Consider the following 15832-nt stretch of genomic DNA (forward strand, 5'->3'; position numbering starts at 1 on the left):
ACATATTCTTGCAAGCAAGCTGAGCTTGTAACATTCCTATCGCACTTAACAAACGAGTTAATGACCTTGAAGACCTGAACCGATTTCCACCAAACATAGATAAGAACACTCTCGACCATTTCCATTCCATTCAAACAAAAAAAAACCGCATTAAAATCGGATCATCCGTTTGGGAGCTACGATGCCACAGAGAGACACATACACATTTACACAGACACACATTTACACAAACCCCGTCGTTTTTGCGTCGGGGGTTAAAAACACATTGACGTTATGGTACACGCGTGTCTGTGTGTGTGACGTCTGACGTCATACGATTGAAGACTAAAATATAATCGAGAGGAGGTGAGATAAACCTAACACGGCCGTTGGTGGGGAGCGGAAACCTCAAAAACACAAAAAAAAACTTCTTAAAACCCTACTACGGAAAAATCGCGCTCTAAAAAGTATGAAACAAAAAAATATTCTTCAAAATTCTTCCGAGAAGAAGATACAAGTGGTCATACGCCAATATCTGTCTCACTTACCACGGCACGATTTTCCTGTACTCGGATTTTAATAGTTAAAGTTATATTTTTATTTATTGTTAGTTTTAAGGTCACCTGGGTACAATTACCTGCGGAAGTCATGAATGATTTATTGGCACTGATTTCGTCATCAGACAGACTTGTGACTTGCTTCTCAAAGCGTGACGAAACTGTGCAGATGTAATAATGGAAGATTTTTTCGTGAATCATGTTGATCTTGTCCAATCATGTTGATGTTGATGAATCGTGAGTTACGAGGCAACGTTAGGTATACTTATGTCAAAATATCAATATAATATCTGACTTATACCGAGCTACACCTAAAGGCCGTATTTTTATTTATACTATCAATTACGATTCTATGCTCGGTATTTCCCTGCTCGATCGAATCAGAAATGAGGAGATCCGCAGGAGAACTAAAGTCACCGACATAGCTCGGAGAATTGCAAAGCTGAAGTGGCAGTGGGCAGGACACATGGCGAGGAGAACCGATGGCCGCTGGGGCGGAAGGGTTCTGGAGTGGCGGCCGCGTGTCGGACGACGCTCAGTGGGTAGGCCCGCTACAAGGTGGACCGACGATCTGGTGAAGGTCGCGGGAAGCCGCTGGATGCGGGCAGCGCAGGACCGATCGTCGTGGAGATCCTTGAGGGAGGCCTATGCCCAGCAGTGGGCGTCGTACGGCTGATGATGATGATGATGATGGAATATATGTGATGTGATTGTACTTTAATAAATAAATAAATAAAAATAAAATGTAAAAGATAAACGTTTTTATAACTATAAGCCTTTCACTTCCATTATATTGCGCCTCACGAATCATCGCTAGACATACCACGATCACCGCCACATTAGGTACTATATGTCTCTCTATATTTGCCAGGAAGTTAATAGCACTGGTTCTACAACAAAAGTTTGTAAACATTCCTATATAAAATGTTCCAACTATGTAACTCGCTATATCTAAAATGCCTGCGTTACCTTCTGTTTACATTATCTTAATTTAACATTAATAAAAATCACAACTTGTCAAGCCTCGAAAAATCTCGAAAATGGCTTGGCCGATTTTGATGAAATTTCTTACGTGCGTCCATGAACGGTTTAAATTCACAATTAGAGCCGGTAGGAGGCGCTCGGTAGAGCAAGACAACGTATGTCGGGTCAAATTCGAAATTAAAATGCGTCATTACGAGCGGTCAGACCCAATAATAAAAAAAGTCGTTGCTTTCAAAAAGAAATCGATGGTGGTTTATTTTTGCAGTCGCAGTTACACCAACCCTGTAAAATAAGTCCTTCGATAATTATTTACACATACACCAGTTACAAGTTAACGCTTGCGGCTACAGTGTGCGAAGTACACTGCTAGCCTGAACACCTCACGAGGTGCTATTTTTAGAGAAATTTACTTTTTAATAAGTACCATCCGCCTAATTGACTTTGTGAAAACAAGTAACGAGTGTTTAGTTATTATAGACGTGAGTACTTAGACAAATCGGTTGTATAAGGAACTATAGTTTTAAATATTGACATTCTTAAAAAAAATCACTGTAGGCTACGAATAAATAATTATTTATTCGTAGGCTGTAGGTAATAATATTATTATTGATACCGGTCGGAAAACGCACTGCATTTCCAATTTGTGTGTGCACGTGTAAAAGACAGGACTTGACGTGTGTTTTAGCGTACTAATGAAGACTCCGTCGCATAAAGAGCTTGATGGCGAAAAATAAGGAGAAATCGAACCTCAGTGTCGGAGGGAAGGAGTGGAGGGAGAGGTCCGAGCCACTCTTGGCCGTGCCTGAAGATGAAAGGTGAGTCGGCTTCATTAAACCGACTATTAGTCGATATCGCCGACAAGCGGCCGCGGACAAAACGACTACGTCTCTGGACGGCTTTTAAATATGCTTCCAATTATTTCTGAGGTACGACCTACGACGATTCGTGGGTATAACGCTGTTTATTTAACGGTTTTAATTAATGCTTGCGGCTGCTGTGTGGTCACGAGCATTAATATACACTTTGGTACCATGTGACATTAACTTTTTTGACAAATTGAACTGGAAGTCTCACTAAATGTCAAATATGTTAGTGCGACAGAGTCCTAAAGTGGGTACATTATATTGCTCATGACTGTACGTGCATCGTAGTGACGGGTTCGAATACCAACTCGGGCTCAAAACCCTGGAGGAAAGGAAGGTGGTGGACCCCAACATTAATTCCTCACGCAACGAAACTATGCAGTATGATAAAGTATTGTAAAATAGACATACCAAACAAAAAACATGCCGGTAGTTAGGTATTTTTACCTAAATTCATAAATCGTTTATATCTTTCATTGGAAAAATTGCCTCATTGCCTCCACTACTAAACAATTCGTGGCTGGCTTTGCAAACCGACGTATCTTCAATTTTTTGCTAAAATAATTTGTGTCTTAATGACAATATCAAATGGTGCAACTCAGATTCGCTAAAAAATTGAGATACGTCAGTTTGTGACGTCATCAACGAATTATTTAAAATATTTTTGTTGAGTTAGTTGCAGTTACAAGTACTTACATTGTTTTGGTAACAATAACGCCTTAGTTTACGTTATTCGCGACAACAATAAAAAGATAATATCAAAAAGTAAGTAATTCAAATGAAATTCAAAATTAAAAGAATAAAATCCAAAATTCCAATTCAAAATCATCATCAATTTAAGAGCCACGCTCTTGTCGGTGTAGCATTTTCCAAATACTCTCCATGCTACTTTTTTAGGGAAAAATAGGGCAGTGGTTTCCCTCTTGCCTTCCGCCCCGCAGTACTCTGTCCGCAGTACCTGGAACCTGACAGAGGGCAGCAGTAACTGTCAGTACTATTCAGAGGCAGAGGACAGGAGTCCTAGTATGGCTTTGTAATAGACTACTCTGGGCGCCATCCCACTCGCGTCAATTCAAAATAAGAAGTTATAAATGCAGACATGAACTACTCAGTTCGCGTTGGCTCTAATTTGTGACTGAGCACATGCCTCATTCACCGTGGTTTCCCGGATTTGTGCTTGGTTAACGGCGATAGGCCCGCCTGGATGTATACGTACAGGGTGTTAGTGACATCGTAACGAATACTGAGGAACAGTGCCGGCGCTAGCAAAATATTTAGGTGGTGCGACACCTGGGGTGCCACTATGTCAGTCCCTTGAAATACAATAACCGCTTATGTTATGTTCCAATCCAGTGTGTATGTCTGTCCAGAGAGTCCCCGCACTCGCTACCGCGGCTCAGTGTGGTGGCCCCTTGCAGCCGCAGCTCCAGCGCAGACCCCATCACGCCGCCGTGTCCGCCCTCGCCGCAACCGCCGCCTGCGCAGCCCAGGCATCCTCTCTCACATGGCGAGTAAGATCATTAATTATCCACTCGGATATTATATTAATGTTGACATGTGACGCTGTGGTACACCGGCTTGCTCCTCAAACGGGGAGCACCAGTCCAAAACCTGGTACCGAACTTGTACTTGTACATTAATTGATCTAAAGTGCACTTTTCACACCTAACGTATAATTGAGATTCGCTTCGGGTTAGAACACAGGTCTCTATGACCTGGTTGGAAGTTGGAACAATGATAGGAAGGTCCGACTGACAGTCGCTTCTGTAAAAAACCTACCCAGACAATGCACACTAAGTATATTATAAATACAAAAGTAGCTCTGTTTGTTACCTTTTCACGCTTAAACCGCTGACCGATTTGGATGAAAGGTATGGAAATAATTCGAGACCTAGGGAAGAACATAGGATAGTTTTTCTCCCGGAAATCACCCTCTAAGGGGATGGAAAACCGTGCAGAGTGCGACCATCGAAGTCGACTCGGACAAAGTCACCGGCGCAAATTTTGTAGCCAATAAACGGTATATACGCTAGGACGTAGACTAACCTACCTGATTTAAAACATTGGAGAGCTCTAACTTCAGCCGTAACGCACAAAACTAATTAACGATACTATAAAATGATATGTTCTAAATAATAATCCCGTTATTGAACACAAAGCAATTAATGTTACCCAAATTTCATCGATTGTGAGCCAGCAAAGTCAGCATGATATTCCACAAATTATTTTAGACACTTAGTGAACAATTTTCATACGCCGTATTTTAGATTATTTCACTAATTGCTACTGTATATCATTTTGTTTCAGCGAATCAATGACAGTGGTCCTATCAGCGTTTTACGCGAAATTGTTAATAGTACTGGGGGCGGCTTTGCCGATAACAAGTACGATACAGAATGAGCTTTACACAAGCCTCACCTCAGACGTAAGTGCCTATTGCATTCAGTAACATAAACAATCACACAAAGCGTTTAATCTTCATTACTTCTCACACAATTTAATCCTATTTGACCAATAACTAACTTATAAAACATCACAACAGTCAGCCCAGCCATTGAACCACTTTTTTTTTAAGTAGAGTAGAGATGTGTAGATTTTCCGATATTAGGTGTCCGTGTGAGTAACATGCAATATCAAATTATTATTTAATTATTCTCATTTGCTTTGTTCAAATAATAGTGTGACAAAACGTCTTTCATACTTTTTTCTTTAATATAATATCGATTCTGAGTTGATATCTAGTGGGATTTCCTGTCGCAAAATTGGGGTGTTTTTTAAATTATTTTCAGTTCCATTGCGACAGAAAATTCCACTTGATATCAACTAAGAATCATGGTTCGAATCACCCTTAAAGTTTTGGTTACGATGTCTCTAACACCCTGTATATAGGCTACTCTTGACGACCTAGTCAAATGAGATACTTTTTACGAAACGTCAAAACCAAGTTTAAGTAACTTAAAATAAAATTAGGAGGTGTCTGCAGGAATGGAGGCCATTATTATAATAATTGACCCTTACATTATATTGTTGTAGATCTTCACAATGTACTTGTATATCGTCAGCATGATGTTTCTGGCGTATACGTTCTATCATCTGCGGATGACAAGGAAGGATAAGGGTGGTAAGCAACTATATTTTCGTTTTTTTTTTTAATTTTTTGGTTTTTATAAGTGTTTTTTTGTTTTAGATTTAGGCCACTTAAGACCGCTCCCAGTCGGGATTGGGGACTTTGGAGTGACCAGACCCTCCATACAATATTCTCCTCCTTCTCGTACGTCGTCTTACCCCGTGCGTGCGAGCGAGACGGACGGTTCGTTCTGGCATCAGGCTGAATGTAAAACTGCAAAAATAAAATAAATTTTATTCCAGAAAACGTAAAGCGCACCCGTTACGGCAGCTTCTACCTGCACATGGGGGTGTGTGGGTTCAGCGTGGGCTCCGTCATCTACTCCTGCCTCCAGTTTGGAGGGTACTTCGACCTGAGCGGCGACTGCCAGCTCGCCGTCGTCGCTATCAAGCCTGCTGCGAGGATTCTCTTCATGGTGGCGCAGACTGTCTTCATATTCTCTTATACGGACGTGAGTCTTATGTTTATTATTGGAGAACGTCGACGACCTCTGTGGTCCAGTGGTTGAGCGATGTGCTCACGATCCGGAGGTCCCTGGTTCTGATCCCGGTGGGGACAAATCACAAAAATCACTTTGTGATCCTTAGTTTGCTTAGGACATTATAGGCTGATCACCTGATTGTCCAAAAGTGAGATGATCCGTGCTTCGGAAGGTGCGTTAAGCCGTTGGTCCCGGTTCCAACTTACTTACTGATGTAAGTATGTACGTAGTCGTTACATGAGTCATGTTAGGGGTCTATGACGGCTCAATAATAACCCTGACAGCAGGGTTGATGAGGTTGGTAATCCACCTCACAGCCCACACGATAGAAGAAAAAATGCATAAAGATATTGACGTGCAAAATTAGATTGTGAGGTAATATACCTCTCTTGGAGGTAATACTCACCTTGCTAAAAGGATGGAAGCTAGAATTGCTCGAATTTCAATAGAATTAGTTCTTTTTCTTCTTTGGCTTCGCCTTTGCGTTTAGCTGTGGAATATATTCTTTTTGGAAATTTTGTCAGGCTGAAAGGAATATGAAACCCTTTCTGTGTAATGCACAGTGCAGTAAGGTATGCGACGCGGCGCGGAAACTCAAATCTGGCAGAAATACATAGTACCTACACTAGAAGGTAATTTCAGAATGTTACTTCTCGTAACATTGAATAGGAAATCGTAGAAAAGATGAGAGCTGAAAGTCCTATGGTAGGTAGGTAATGTTTAATCAATAAGATCATAATCGTATTTATTATAAATTGTATAAGATACACTGTCGCATTGGGATAACCTGTAGTTGTAAGATTCAATACATAATGTAGCTTAACCCTGACACCAGCAGGGTTACTATTAAGCCGCCAAAGTCCCCTGATATGGCTCATGTAACGACTATTTACTTACATCAATAACCAACAGCTTAATGTGCCTTCCGAAGCACGGATCATCTTACTTTCGGACAATCAGGTGATCAGCACTGTGATGCCGTAACCGAACTAGAGATCACAAAGTAATTTTTGCGATATTTCTCCACCGGGATTCGAACCTGGGACCTCCGGATTGTGAGCGTTAGCTCAACTACTAGACCACGGAAGCTGTTACTCAGAGAAGTCAACGCTTTCATGAATATAATCACATCGGAATGTGATTATTCAAAAAAGCACTTACGTAGTTTTTAAATTAAGGCGACCATTATATGCCGTCATTACAGTGCAAGCAACTCACTACCTTCCAATATGCGCTATTATTACATTAACAGGATACTTACTCGATATAGGTAATACGATCCACCTACATCAGTGTTTCCTAACCTTCAGTGATTAGGGACCACCTGAATATATTCAAAATTGGAGTGAATAGGCATTTCTTACCTGGTAAGCGTGTACCACCTTTGGGCAGATCTTCACTTCCTTTAATAGTAGAAGTCCGGTTGCGAGTCCCTTTGACCGGACTAGCGCAACTTTTTAGTACCACAGGTTCGGTTGATTTAACAAGGGAAACACATTAAGTCGCAAGCAGCACCGCTATAGACAAAAAAAAGAATAGACTTTTTAGGAAGTTCCTAGATAGTCAAACTGCCAGTATAAGTAAGCATTTTACGACAAAGTTATTACAAAAAAGATTACATGTATCTATATTTGAAGACTTACTAATTTTTAACTGAACTACTCTTGAAAAGTATCAAAAGTTGCCCTAGTTCGGTCAACCGAACCTCTCTCTCTCTTTATTTAAGAGCTGTGCGCTCTTGTCGGTGGAGTAATCGCCATTCCTCTCTTCTTCCCGCCAAAACCTTCACCTCCCGATACGACACGACCTGCACCTTCTCTTTTATTTGTTTCATAAATGTTATCCTAGGTCTACCTTCCTCTCTTCCCTTTAATTTTTCCTTCTATAATGTTTGTTATAAATGAATCGTGTCGTATCAGGTGGCCAATCATATTTCCTCTCCAATCCAACCGAACCTGTGCTACTAAAAAGTTGCGCTAGTTCTCTAGACATTGCAAGCTGATCACCTGATTATCCAGAAGTAAGATCCGTGCTTCGGAAAGCACGTTAAGCCTTTAGTCCCGTTTACTACTTACGGATGTAAGTACGTAGTCATTACTTGAGTCAGGGGCATTTGGCAGCTCAATAATAACCCTGGTACCAGGGTTGACGAGGTTGATCATCCACCTCACAACCCACACGATAGAAGAACATCAACAATAACATACCATCACGCCTTTAACCCCGAGGGGGTAAGCAGAGGTGTAATAGTACACCCACTCCTGCCAGCTATGTCAATATCATGCAAATATTGTTACAAATTAACATGCATGCATTTGGGGGCATTCAAGAACCACCAGTGGTCCATGGTACAGACCACCGCTTGAGGACCACTGACCTATACATAAACCTACATACCCACGGGTCTAATGGAAGGATCACGGCCCTCTTATATTTTATGCACACTATTCTATAGAGTGCTAAATGCTCACAGGTAAACGATTCAAGAGTTTTTCCTTGTTCAAAATATTTCAGAGGTATAACAAAGGGTTTTCGCAATATAAATAATGTTTGGCGAATAAATTATCTTAGCAGGTAGATACATGTCCTGATAAATAGATGGGTATAAGTACCGCGGCATATGACCTTGACACCATTTTTTTTTCTCATGATATTAAACATACACGTTACAAGCTACAATACAATGTACTTACAGGGTGTTACTGACATCGTAACGAATACTGAGGAGGATGATTCAAACAATGATTCTGAGTGAATATTTAGTGGAATTGTCTGTCACAAAATTGATGTCTATTTTGTATTTTTTTCCTAGCCAAGTCGGATCTTAGGCTGCAATATAATTATCTTAACTTATAAGAATAAATTATATTTTATGTTGTTATAAATACAAGACTGACTATTGAACTTCGTACCCATTTATATCTCACTTCTTATGTCGTTGAAGTCAATAACCAAGGCATAGGTATATCATAACATTGAACTGGGCTCTCATTTCACATTTATGTTTTTGTTAGGATTAATTATTACCTACTTAAATGAAAATAAAAATGCCTGGTAAGTACTTATTAAATGTGTTTCTCTAGTTATTAAACAACTTACAATGTATAGCTAAGTACATTTATTTAAAAGATGTGCTGTACTTAACAGTTTCTTGTCATTTTTACTCCTCAGCAATAACACTTTGCGAAAAGGCGTGGATTTAAAAAAAATAAAAAGACCTTCAACAATAAAACACATAATTACGGGTTCTTACCGCGTTATTATCAGGGATATGAGACTCCCGATATTTCAACATTGTTGCAAGTGCCATGATCACGGGACGACAGGGGTGCCAAATTCCTGATAATACATCAAATCAGATATACTTTATTGGACACAACATACAAAACAAATAATAACGCGTTAAGAACCCGGTATTATGTGTTTTAATTATGATAATAATCGCGTAAACCTCAAACAATGTATAAACAACCTTCAACAAGTTGGTCCATGATAATTACGTAGCATCATCATCACCAGCCCATTAACGTCCCCACTGCTGGGGCACGGGCCTTCCCTATAGATGGATAGGGAGATCGGGCCTTAAACCATCACGCGGGCCCAGTGCGAATGGATGGTTATTAACGACTGCTAATGCAGCCGGGACCAACGGCTTAACGTGCCTTCCGAAGCACGGAGGAGCTCGAGATGAAAAGTTTTTATTTTTCTGTGGTCACCCATCCTATGACCGGATTACGTTGCATAAATTGTACTTAATACGGATTTATGATTTAAAATAATTGTTTCAGATTCTAGATCCTATGCGCGGTGTGGTCCTCGATAGGTTCGGGTTAATGCACCTGATAGCCACCAACGTCTGCGAGTGGCTGAACGTCGTCATCCAAGAAACTAGAGACGACATCATAGCAGTCGCTTACGATCGACCAGCCCTGCTCCGTTACGCCAACATCAGCGGCCCGGCCAAAGTTGTCATAGCTGACGAAATCGACAACGTAACTTTTGTAGAACACCGCGAAGATTTGACCCTCAATCTGACAAATCTAGTTCTAAATTTAACAGTAAGGAATGAAAGCTGGCAATGCAATGTGTCGGATATGATAACTCCTCTAATAAGAGCGGTAAATCCTTACTTAAGGCCTTGCGGTGTGGAGTTTAGTCTACTGTGTTCAGTCATCATTGCTGTTATATGGAATGACATTTGCACAGTGCCTGGATCTGTAAGTATTCAGCACTATACAGGGTTAATGACATCGTAACGAATACTCAGGGGGATGATACAGACCATGATTCTGAGTTAATATCAAGTGGAATTTTCCGTCGCAAAATTCATGTTTTTTTAAATTATTTTCATGTCTATACTTTTGCAATGGAAAATTCCACTCAGAATAATCAGCTGAATCATCCTCCTCGTTACGATGTCACTTACACCCCGCACAAGTACATACGGTAGCCATACAAGTAGGTATAGGTGTTAGTGACACCGTAACGAATACTGAGGGGGATGATTCAGACCATGATTCTGAGTTGATATCAAGTGGAATTTTCAATTGGAAAATTCATGAACTTTTTTGATTTTTTTTTAATTATTTTCAGTTCCATAATTTGGGGCGGAAAATTCCACTTGATATCAACACAGAATCATGGTCTCAATCATCTCTCAAAGTTTTCGTTACGATGTCACTAACACCCTGTATATGCGGTGCTGGGAGCCTTCTGGGGTTGAGTTTTTTACTCGACTACGGCGAAGCAAAAAGGAGGGTTATGTGTTTGATTGTTGTTAATATGTACGCGGCGCAGGCGCTGTGATGCAAACTCTTCTACTGAATGAGGGACTTTCTAGGCTATGTTCCCCAAAAATATAATAGATGGCGCTATACAGAGTTGCCTTCGTTTAAGACATGTGTCGTTTGTCTTTGTTCTTGGGTATAAATGATGACCCTTGTTATTACACCCTCGCACAACACATCTTCCACCCATTATTATTCTCATCAAAATAAAGAGACGCAATGTAATAGCGACATAATTATATACCATTTCTGATCCAAATATCTAGCAACAATTATTTTTATATAAAAGCCCTGTCATAACTTTATATTTTTGAATAAGTAATTGTGTAAGTACCTGAGCAATGAGAAAATTGGTAATTATCACGTTAAAGCTGTACGCCATTGATATTGTTTTTATAACTTAGCTTGGAAAGTCCCTGATTAATTTACATTAGATATATTTCTTTCAACCTCAAATAAGAAAGAATAAGGAAATAAAGCTTTCTTTCAAACATGTTACCATACGGATCATTAGAAGAAATTTAGGACTTTGTATCAAAAGTAGCTGCAAGTTCTGGTCCGATTGCTTAGCTCTGTCTACAGCACGCGTTTATGTATGTCTGTCTTTACAAAAGTCATAACTTACAAACTAGCGTTTCCCAACTCGGTACACTCCCGGTAGCGAATATAATTATTATATTTTTCCTCAAATTTTCCAGAAACCACTTAGAGAGACGATGAACCTAGCAAAAGACAGGCAGTGTTGCGCACGCGTCAAGTCCAGCAACCATTTCTCAGTAGACTGCGGCAGCGCACATAAAGGCCTGTTCATGGGAGTGGCGGTGTTAGCTGGCACCATAGTTAGCCTCATGCTGTTCAACGGATTGTTCCAGAATGAGAAGCACGTGGAGCTTGCTTTACTGCAGGTAAGGACTGCATCAACCCGCTGTGACGCAGCATTATAGAATAAAGAATACTAGAATTACGTGCAGAACGGTAACCGTGGTTACCCAGTGCCCCGTTTATCAAAATTTAAAGCCCTGTATTACAAGAAATTTTCTCGTAAAATTTTCATTATTACAAGAATATGTTTATCAAAACTACACATGTAAACTACATGTTACAAGTGTCAATATTTATTTCACAAGTATATTTTACAATCCCTCTACTTTTTTTGATAAACGTAATTTACACGTACTTGTGAGTAATTTGTAACTTTTGAACATGTAGACTTGTAAGTTTTGATAAACACGGCATATAGGTATTGATTTTGCATATTCGCAAAAATACCATAGAAAACGCAACAGAAACAAGTCAATACTACCCGTTCGAGGTTTCTTTCTCTCCATTCTCCATTGATCCAGAATTTTAGTTGTAAGTACAACATTTCCTCCATCCCGCTCTGGGGCCGCGTGCTAGAGCGCGCTCTATACCCCTTCGAGATTGAGGGGACCGTTTGTATTTTATTCAATTCATATTTAGATTGTGCGTGCTCAGCAGTGAAGGAAAACATCGTGAGAAAACCCACATTCCCGATAAATGCGTTTCGCACGTGATTGACCTAACCTGTGGGCTGGTTTATCCTTCGTGGGTTGGAAGATCACAGGCAGTCGCTTCTATAAAAAACTGGACGAGTCCAGCAACGATTAACCGGCTTACTCTCAAGAGGGGTGTGCCGGTTCGATGCTCGGTATCTATCAGACATGTATTCAATGACTTATTACTTAATTTGTTTTTTCACAAAATAAATAGCATATCAACCAGTACAGACGGGACGGTTCACCACCTTGTTCGTCTAATATTAATGTATCTCTGACTACCCTAGTTTGGAGTACTGTCGTGAGCTATTTTTTATTAATTTCCAGATAAACGTATGGGAGACGATCCTGTTCATCCTAATGACCCTGGGATCCGGAGCGTGCTTGCATCGCATGCGCACGCTGACAGTACGCCGGGCGGTGTCAGTCATGCCACTGGAACACGCCTTGCTGCTCGTGACGCAATGTGGCGTCTACCTTTATTATCTGTTCCAAATCATCGGCGCAGGATTCCTTATACAAAGATATCCTGAAGGACGGCGAGCAACTAGGTACCTAATGATTATCTTATTAGTTCAGGGTCTACAGGGAAAACGGTAAAAGCTGTACGGCTAAAGAATTTCGCTAAAATACGACTGTAGCCGTGACGTGGAGTCTTAAATTTACCTAATTATTTCTGTTATTTGAGCGAAGCGGGTATCACCAAGCGTTTATCCATATATCGCGTTACACACGATATGTAGATTCCAAACTAAGTATGATAGAGGGTAGATCTTCGAACACCAGTTGTCGACATAGATAAATAAGTTCTTACACTTACAGGATATTTGCTAAAAAAACAAAAGATTGTAATATATTTTTTGGTAATGATATTGACTTCCGGTTTTCGAAGTACCACCTACAGTTCTAGAACTGTCAAATGTCATCTGTGAAAATCAGTGATGCGACATTGCCGTGGCCAAAGGCCGTGGCTAAGATCACAGTCGATAGATTTCGATCCAAATAACGTTAATAAATGTACAGGATAATATCGCCGTTGTGTGCCGTGGTGCAAAGCTCCTGTCAAACCCTGTTGGTGTTGGACGCGTGGTCGCGGCGCTGTCACGGTCGCTCACGCCCAGGGCGGCAGCTGGTCACTTTCCTCCTCGTGGGCAACTTCGCGCTCTGGTTGCTCAACCGGGTCAAGAATGCCAGAGCTGAGTTTCATCCTTTACAGGTGAATTTTTCGACCATTTTCTGTCCCAAATGTAGTGGACTGGGCCATTAAGTAATCTTTTAAGTAAATTTTTAAGTTTTATTAACTTCATAGTTTTAAGGCTTAATTTTCCTTATCGGCTTCCGTTTCCTATGAGTCTGACAGCTGTCAGAATTCTTTCAAAATTCTCACATGTGACCAGTATCGCCTCTGTGTATTATTAAGTTTTAATCCTTAAAGTTGAAACTACGTACTTACATCGTAGTACTGTTAATGACATAACTTAAGCCACTTGCTTGTCTTAGAGGTGCAATTCCGAATAACGGGCAGCAGAACGGCACTGCAATATTGATACTGTTAGTGGACGCGCGGCAGGTTGCCATCGTACGTATGTCGAAATCGGTCTCACAGAAATGATTACTGTTCAAGTCTATCGTATTGAATACAGCAGGTATTTATGTTAGTGCGCTACGTAACTGGCTGTACCTACTCAATTTAATTTTACTTTTTTAAACAGATGGAGTTCTATGGCGTGTGGGCGTGGACTCTCATCACCCACGTCTCCGTACCCCTCCTCGTCTGCTACAGATTTCAAGCCACCGTCTGTTTTTATGAAATATGGAAAAATGCCTATAAGCGAAATAAATATGACATTGAACTAGAAGAGTTTGAATTAAAGAATCATCACGTAGCCTAAACTGCTGTTTTTTTTTTATTTAAGTATAGGTAGCAAAGCCATTCCTCTCTCTTAGTTACTATCGGTGAACAAATAATAATAATATGATTCACTTTTGGTGTCTGCAAGAATCTTATTTATTTATTTATCTTGAATCTATAATAAGGTCACCTGGACCAAGTTTTTTTCCTTTCTTGTTATCATATATCTGGAAAAGTATCTTACCCACTACAGAGCAAATATTCTAAATAACCCTCCTTTTTAATTCGCCGTAGTCGGGTAATAAGGTTGAAGGAATAGTCGATTACTAATAAGCACGTCACTAACTCAAGATTTAAAAAAGCATCGATAAGTGTGCTCTATCTGTGCCCACACTACTTCCGCTTTTAATAATTGAAATCAGCGCTAATAAAGGTAAAGATAAATCATTGGGAAGATAATGTTTTCCTTTTTTGACCCTCTGAATTGATTCTAAACAGTACAAAAAAATACATCATGTTCCAACTGTCACTGTCAAAATCCAAAATTGTCCGCTGTCCTTCCGTCAAATAAATTGTGTACAGTGCAATTTTTATTCATTTTAGGTCTAAAAAATAAGGTATCTTGAAAAAATATGGCTTCTGCTATGGATGTCGATGAAGAAGAAGTAGAGATGGCGTCGTCCAGTAGTGGAAAAGGTGACAAAAAGAGATTTGAAGTTAAAAAGGTAAACTTCTTGAATGTGCATCATCATTGTAGTGCTACATACTTTTCTTTGTTATTAATATCTTTGTTTACCCAATATTTCTCATTTCAGTGGAATGCTGTCGCTCTTTGGGCTTGGGGTATGTATAATTTCGTTTATATTATTGTATTACTTACGTTATAACCTCCAAATGCAAATTAGTGTATGTTTTAACTCGTTTTGTTTTGTTCAGATATCGTCGTGGATAACTGCGCGATCTGCCGCAATCATATAATGGATCTGTGTATAGAGTGCCAAGCTAACCAGGCATCTGCTACCAGTGAGGAGTGCACAGTAGCCTGGGGTGTTTGTAATGTAAGTTCTAATTTTCGATGTCTAGTTAGAAATTTGTTTTCAAAATTGTAGAGGTATATATCGAACTATGGTCTCTTGTACTCAAAAGCCAATATGATAACAGGAGTTAATACAATATTTAAAAATATTTATCACCACTTATTCCATTGGGGTTGAGTGGAAGAGATCTGTTTTACGAGATAAGCCTAACTTTTGTTTTTTTTTGTAAATATAAGTAAGTACAATGAAGTTTTTTTTTCAGCATGCATTCCACTTCCATTGTATCTCACGTTGGCTTAAGACTCGGCAAGTGTGTCCTTTAGACAACAGAGAATGGGAATTCCAAAAGTGAGTAATATAAAAGTACCTCCTATAATATATAAATGATTTAAGTAATATGGTTATTTTGTGGGTGAATTGGAAAATATTTTATAAATACAAACCTTTTCTTTTTCCCAGGTATGGCCACTAGAGCAGATAGTCCCACAAAGGCCCAAATATGGAGCTACCTTTATGTGTGAACGATGATATTGGGCTTAAAAATGTCAATATTGCATTAAGTTCTTAATAAACTAACTCATTACCAAATTTTTCGTTATTAATTTGTCGGACATTTTGTAAATTTTAAGTGTGCAATCATGTAATTAT

The 15832-nt window shown here is 39.7% G+C and overlaps 2 protein-coding genes across 4 annotated transcripts; both read left to right on the plus strand.

Moving 5' to 3' along the window:
* The first annotated feature begins 1863 nt into the window (after positions 1 to 1863).
* LOC126366114 (proton channel OtopLc-like) lies at positions 1864 to 14188 on the plus strand. Of its 2 annotated transcripts, XM_050009049.1 has the most exons (12): positions 1864 to 1999; positions 2206 to 2335; positions 3754 to 3894; positions 4691 to 4808; positions 5417 to 5504; positions 5571 to 5654; positions 5753 to 5961; positions 9780 to 10208; positions 11477 to 11683; positions 12623 to 12846; positions 13319 to 13511; positions 14008 to 14188. In XM_050009049.1, the coding sequence occupies exons 2-12, from the start codon at positions 2241 to 2243 to the stop codon at positions 14185 to 14187; spliced, it is 1968 nt and encodes a 655-aa protein (XP_049865006.1). In that variant the 5' UTR covers positions 1864 to 1999; positions 2206 to 2240; the 3' UTR covers position 14188. The 2 variants fall into 2 exon arrangements, with proteins under 2 accessions (XP_049865006.1, XP_049865007.1); XM_050009050.1 differs by lacking the exon at positions 5571 to 5654.
* Positions 14189 to 14674: 486 nt separating this feature from the next.
* Positions 14675 to 15772, plus strand: LOC126366142 (RING-box protein 1A). Of its 2 annotated transcripts, XM_050009088.1 has the most exons (5): positions 14678 to 14872; positions 14963 to 14990; positions 15084 to 15205; positions 15447 to 15532; positions 15644 to 15772. In XM_050009088.1, exons 1-5 carry the CDS (start codon positions 14780 to 14782, stop codon positions 15654 to 15656), a joined length of 342 nt encoding a protein of 113 aa, XP_049865045.1. In that variant the 5' UTR covers positions 14678 to 14779; the 3' UTR covers positions 15657 to 15772. The 2 variants fall into 2 exon arrangements, with proteins under 2 accessions (XP_049865044.1, XP_049865045.1); XM_050009087.1 differs by having other exon boundaries at positions 14675 to 14990.
* Positions 15773 to 15832: the final 60 nt, after the last annotated feature.

This window comes from Pectinophora gossypiella, chromosome 4, assembly GCF_024362695.1.
Source record: "Pectinophora gossypiella chromosome 4, ilPecGoss1.1, whole genome shotgun sequence".
Taxonomy (NCBI): Eukaryota; Metazoa; Arthropoda; class Insecta; order Lepidoptera; family Gelechiidae; genus Pectinophora; species Pectinophora gossypiella.

What these genes read in the sequence shown, in the direction of transcription:
- LOC126366114 (XM_050009049.1), top strand. Translation starts at nt 2,241, where the DNA reads ATGGCGAAAAATAAGGAGAAATCGAACCTCAGTGTCGGAGGGAAGGAG. An exon ending in GCCGTGCCTGAAGATGAAAG is followed by an intron (nt 2,336 to 3,753) that starts GTGAGTCGGCTT and finishes ATGTCTGTCCAG; the next exon opens with AGAGTCCCCGCACTCGCTAC. An exon ending in CTGAGTTTCATCCTTTACAG is followed by an intron (nt 13,512 to 14,007) that starts GTGAATTTTTCG and finishes TTTTTTAAACAG; the next exon opens with ATGGAGTTCTATGGCGTGTG.
- LOC126366142 (XM_050009087.1), top strand. Translation starts at nt 14,780, where the DNA reads ATGGCTTCTGCTATGGATGTCGATGAAGAAGAAGTAGAGATGGCGTCG. An exon ending in TGTCGCTCTTTGGGCTTGGG is followed by an intron (nt 14,991 to 15,083) that starts GTATGTATAATT and finishes TGTTTTGTTCAG; the next exon opens with ATATCGTCGTGGATAACTGC. An exon ending in TAGCCTGGGGTGTTTGTAAT is followed by an intron (nt 15,206 to 15,446) that starts GTAAGTTCTAAT and finishes TTTTTTTTTCAG; the next exon opens with CATGCATTCCACTTCCATTG.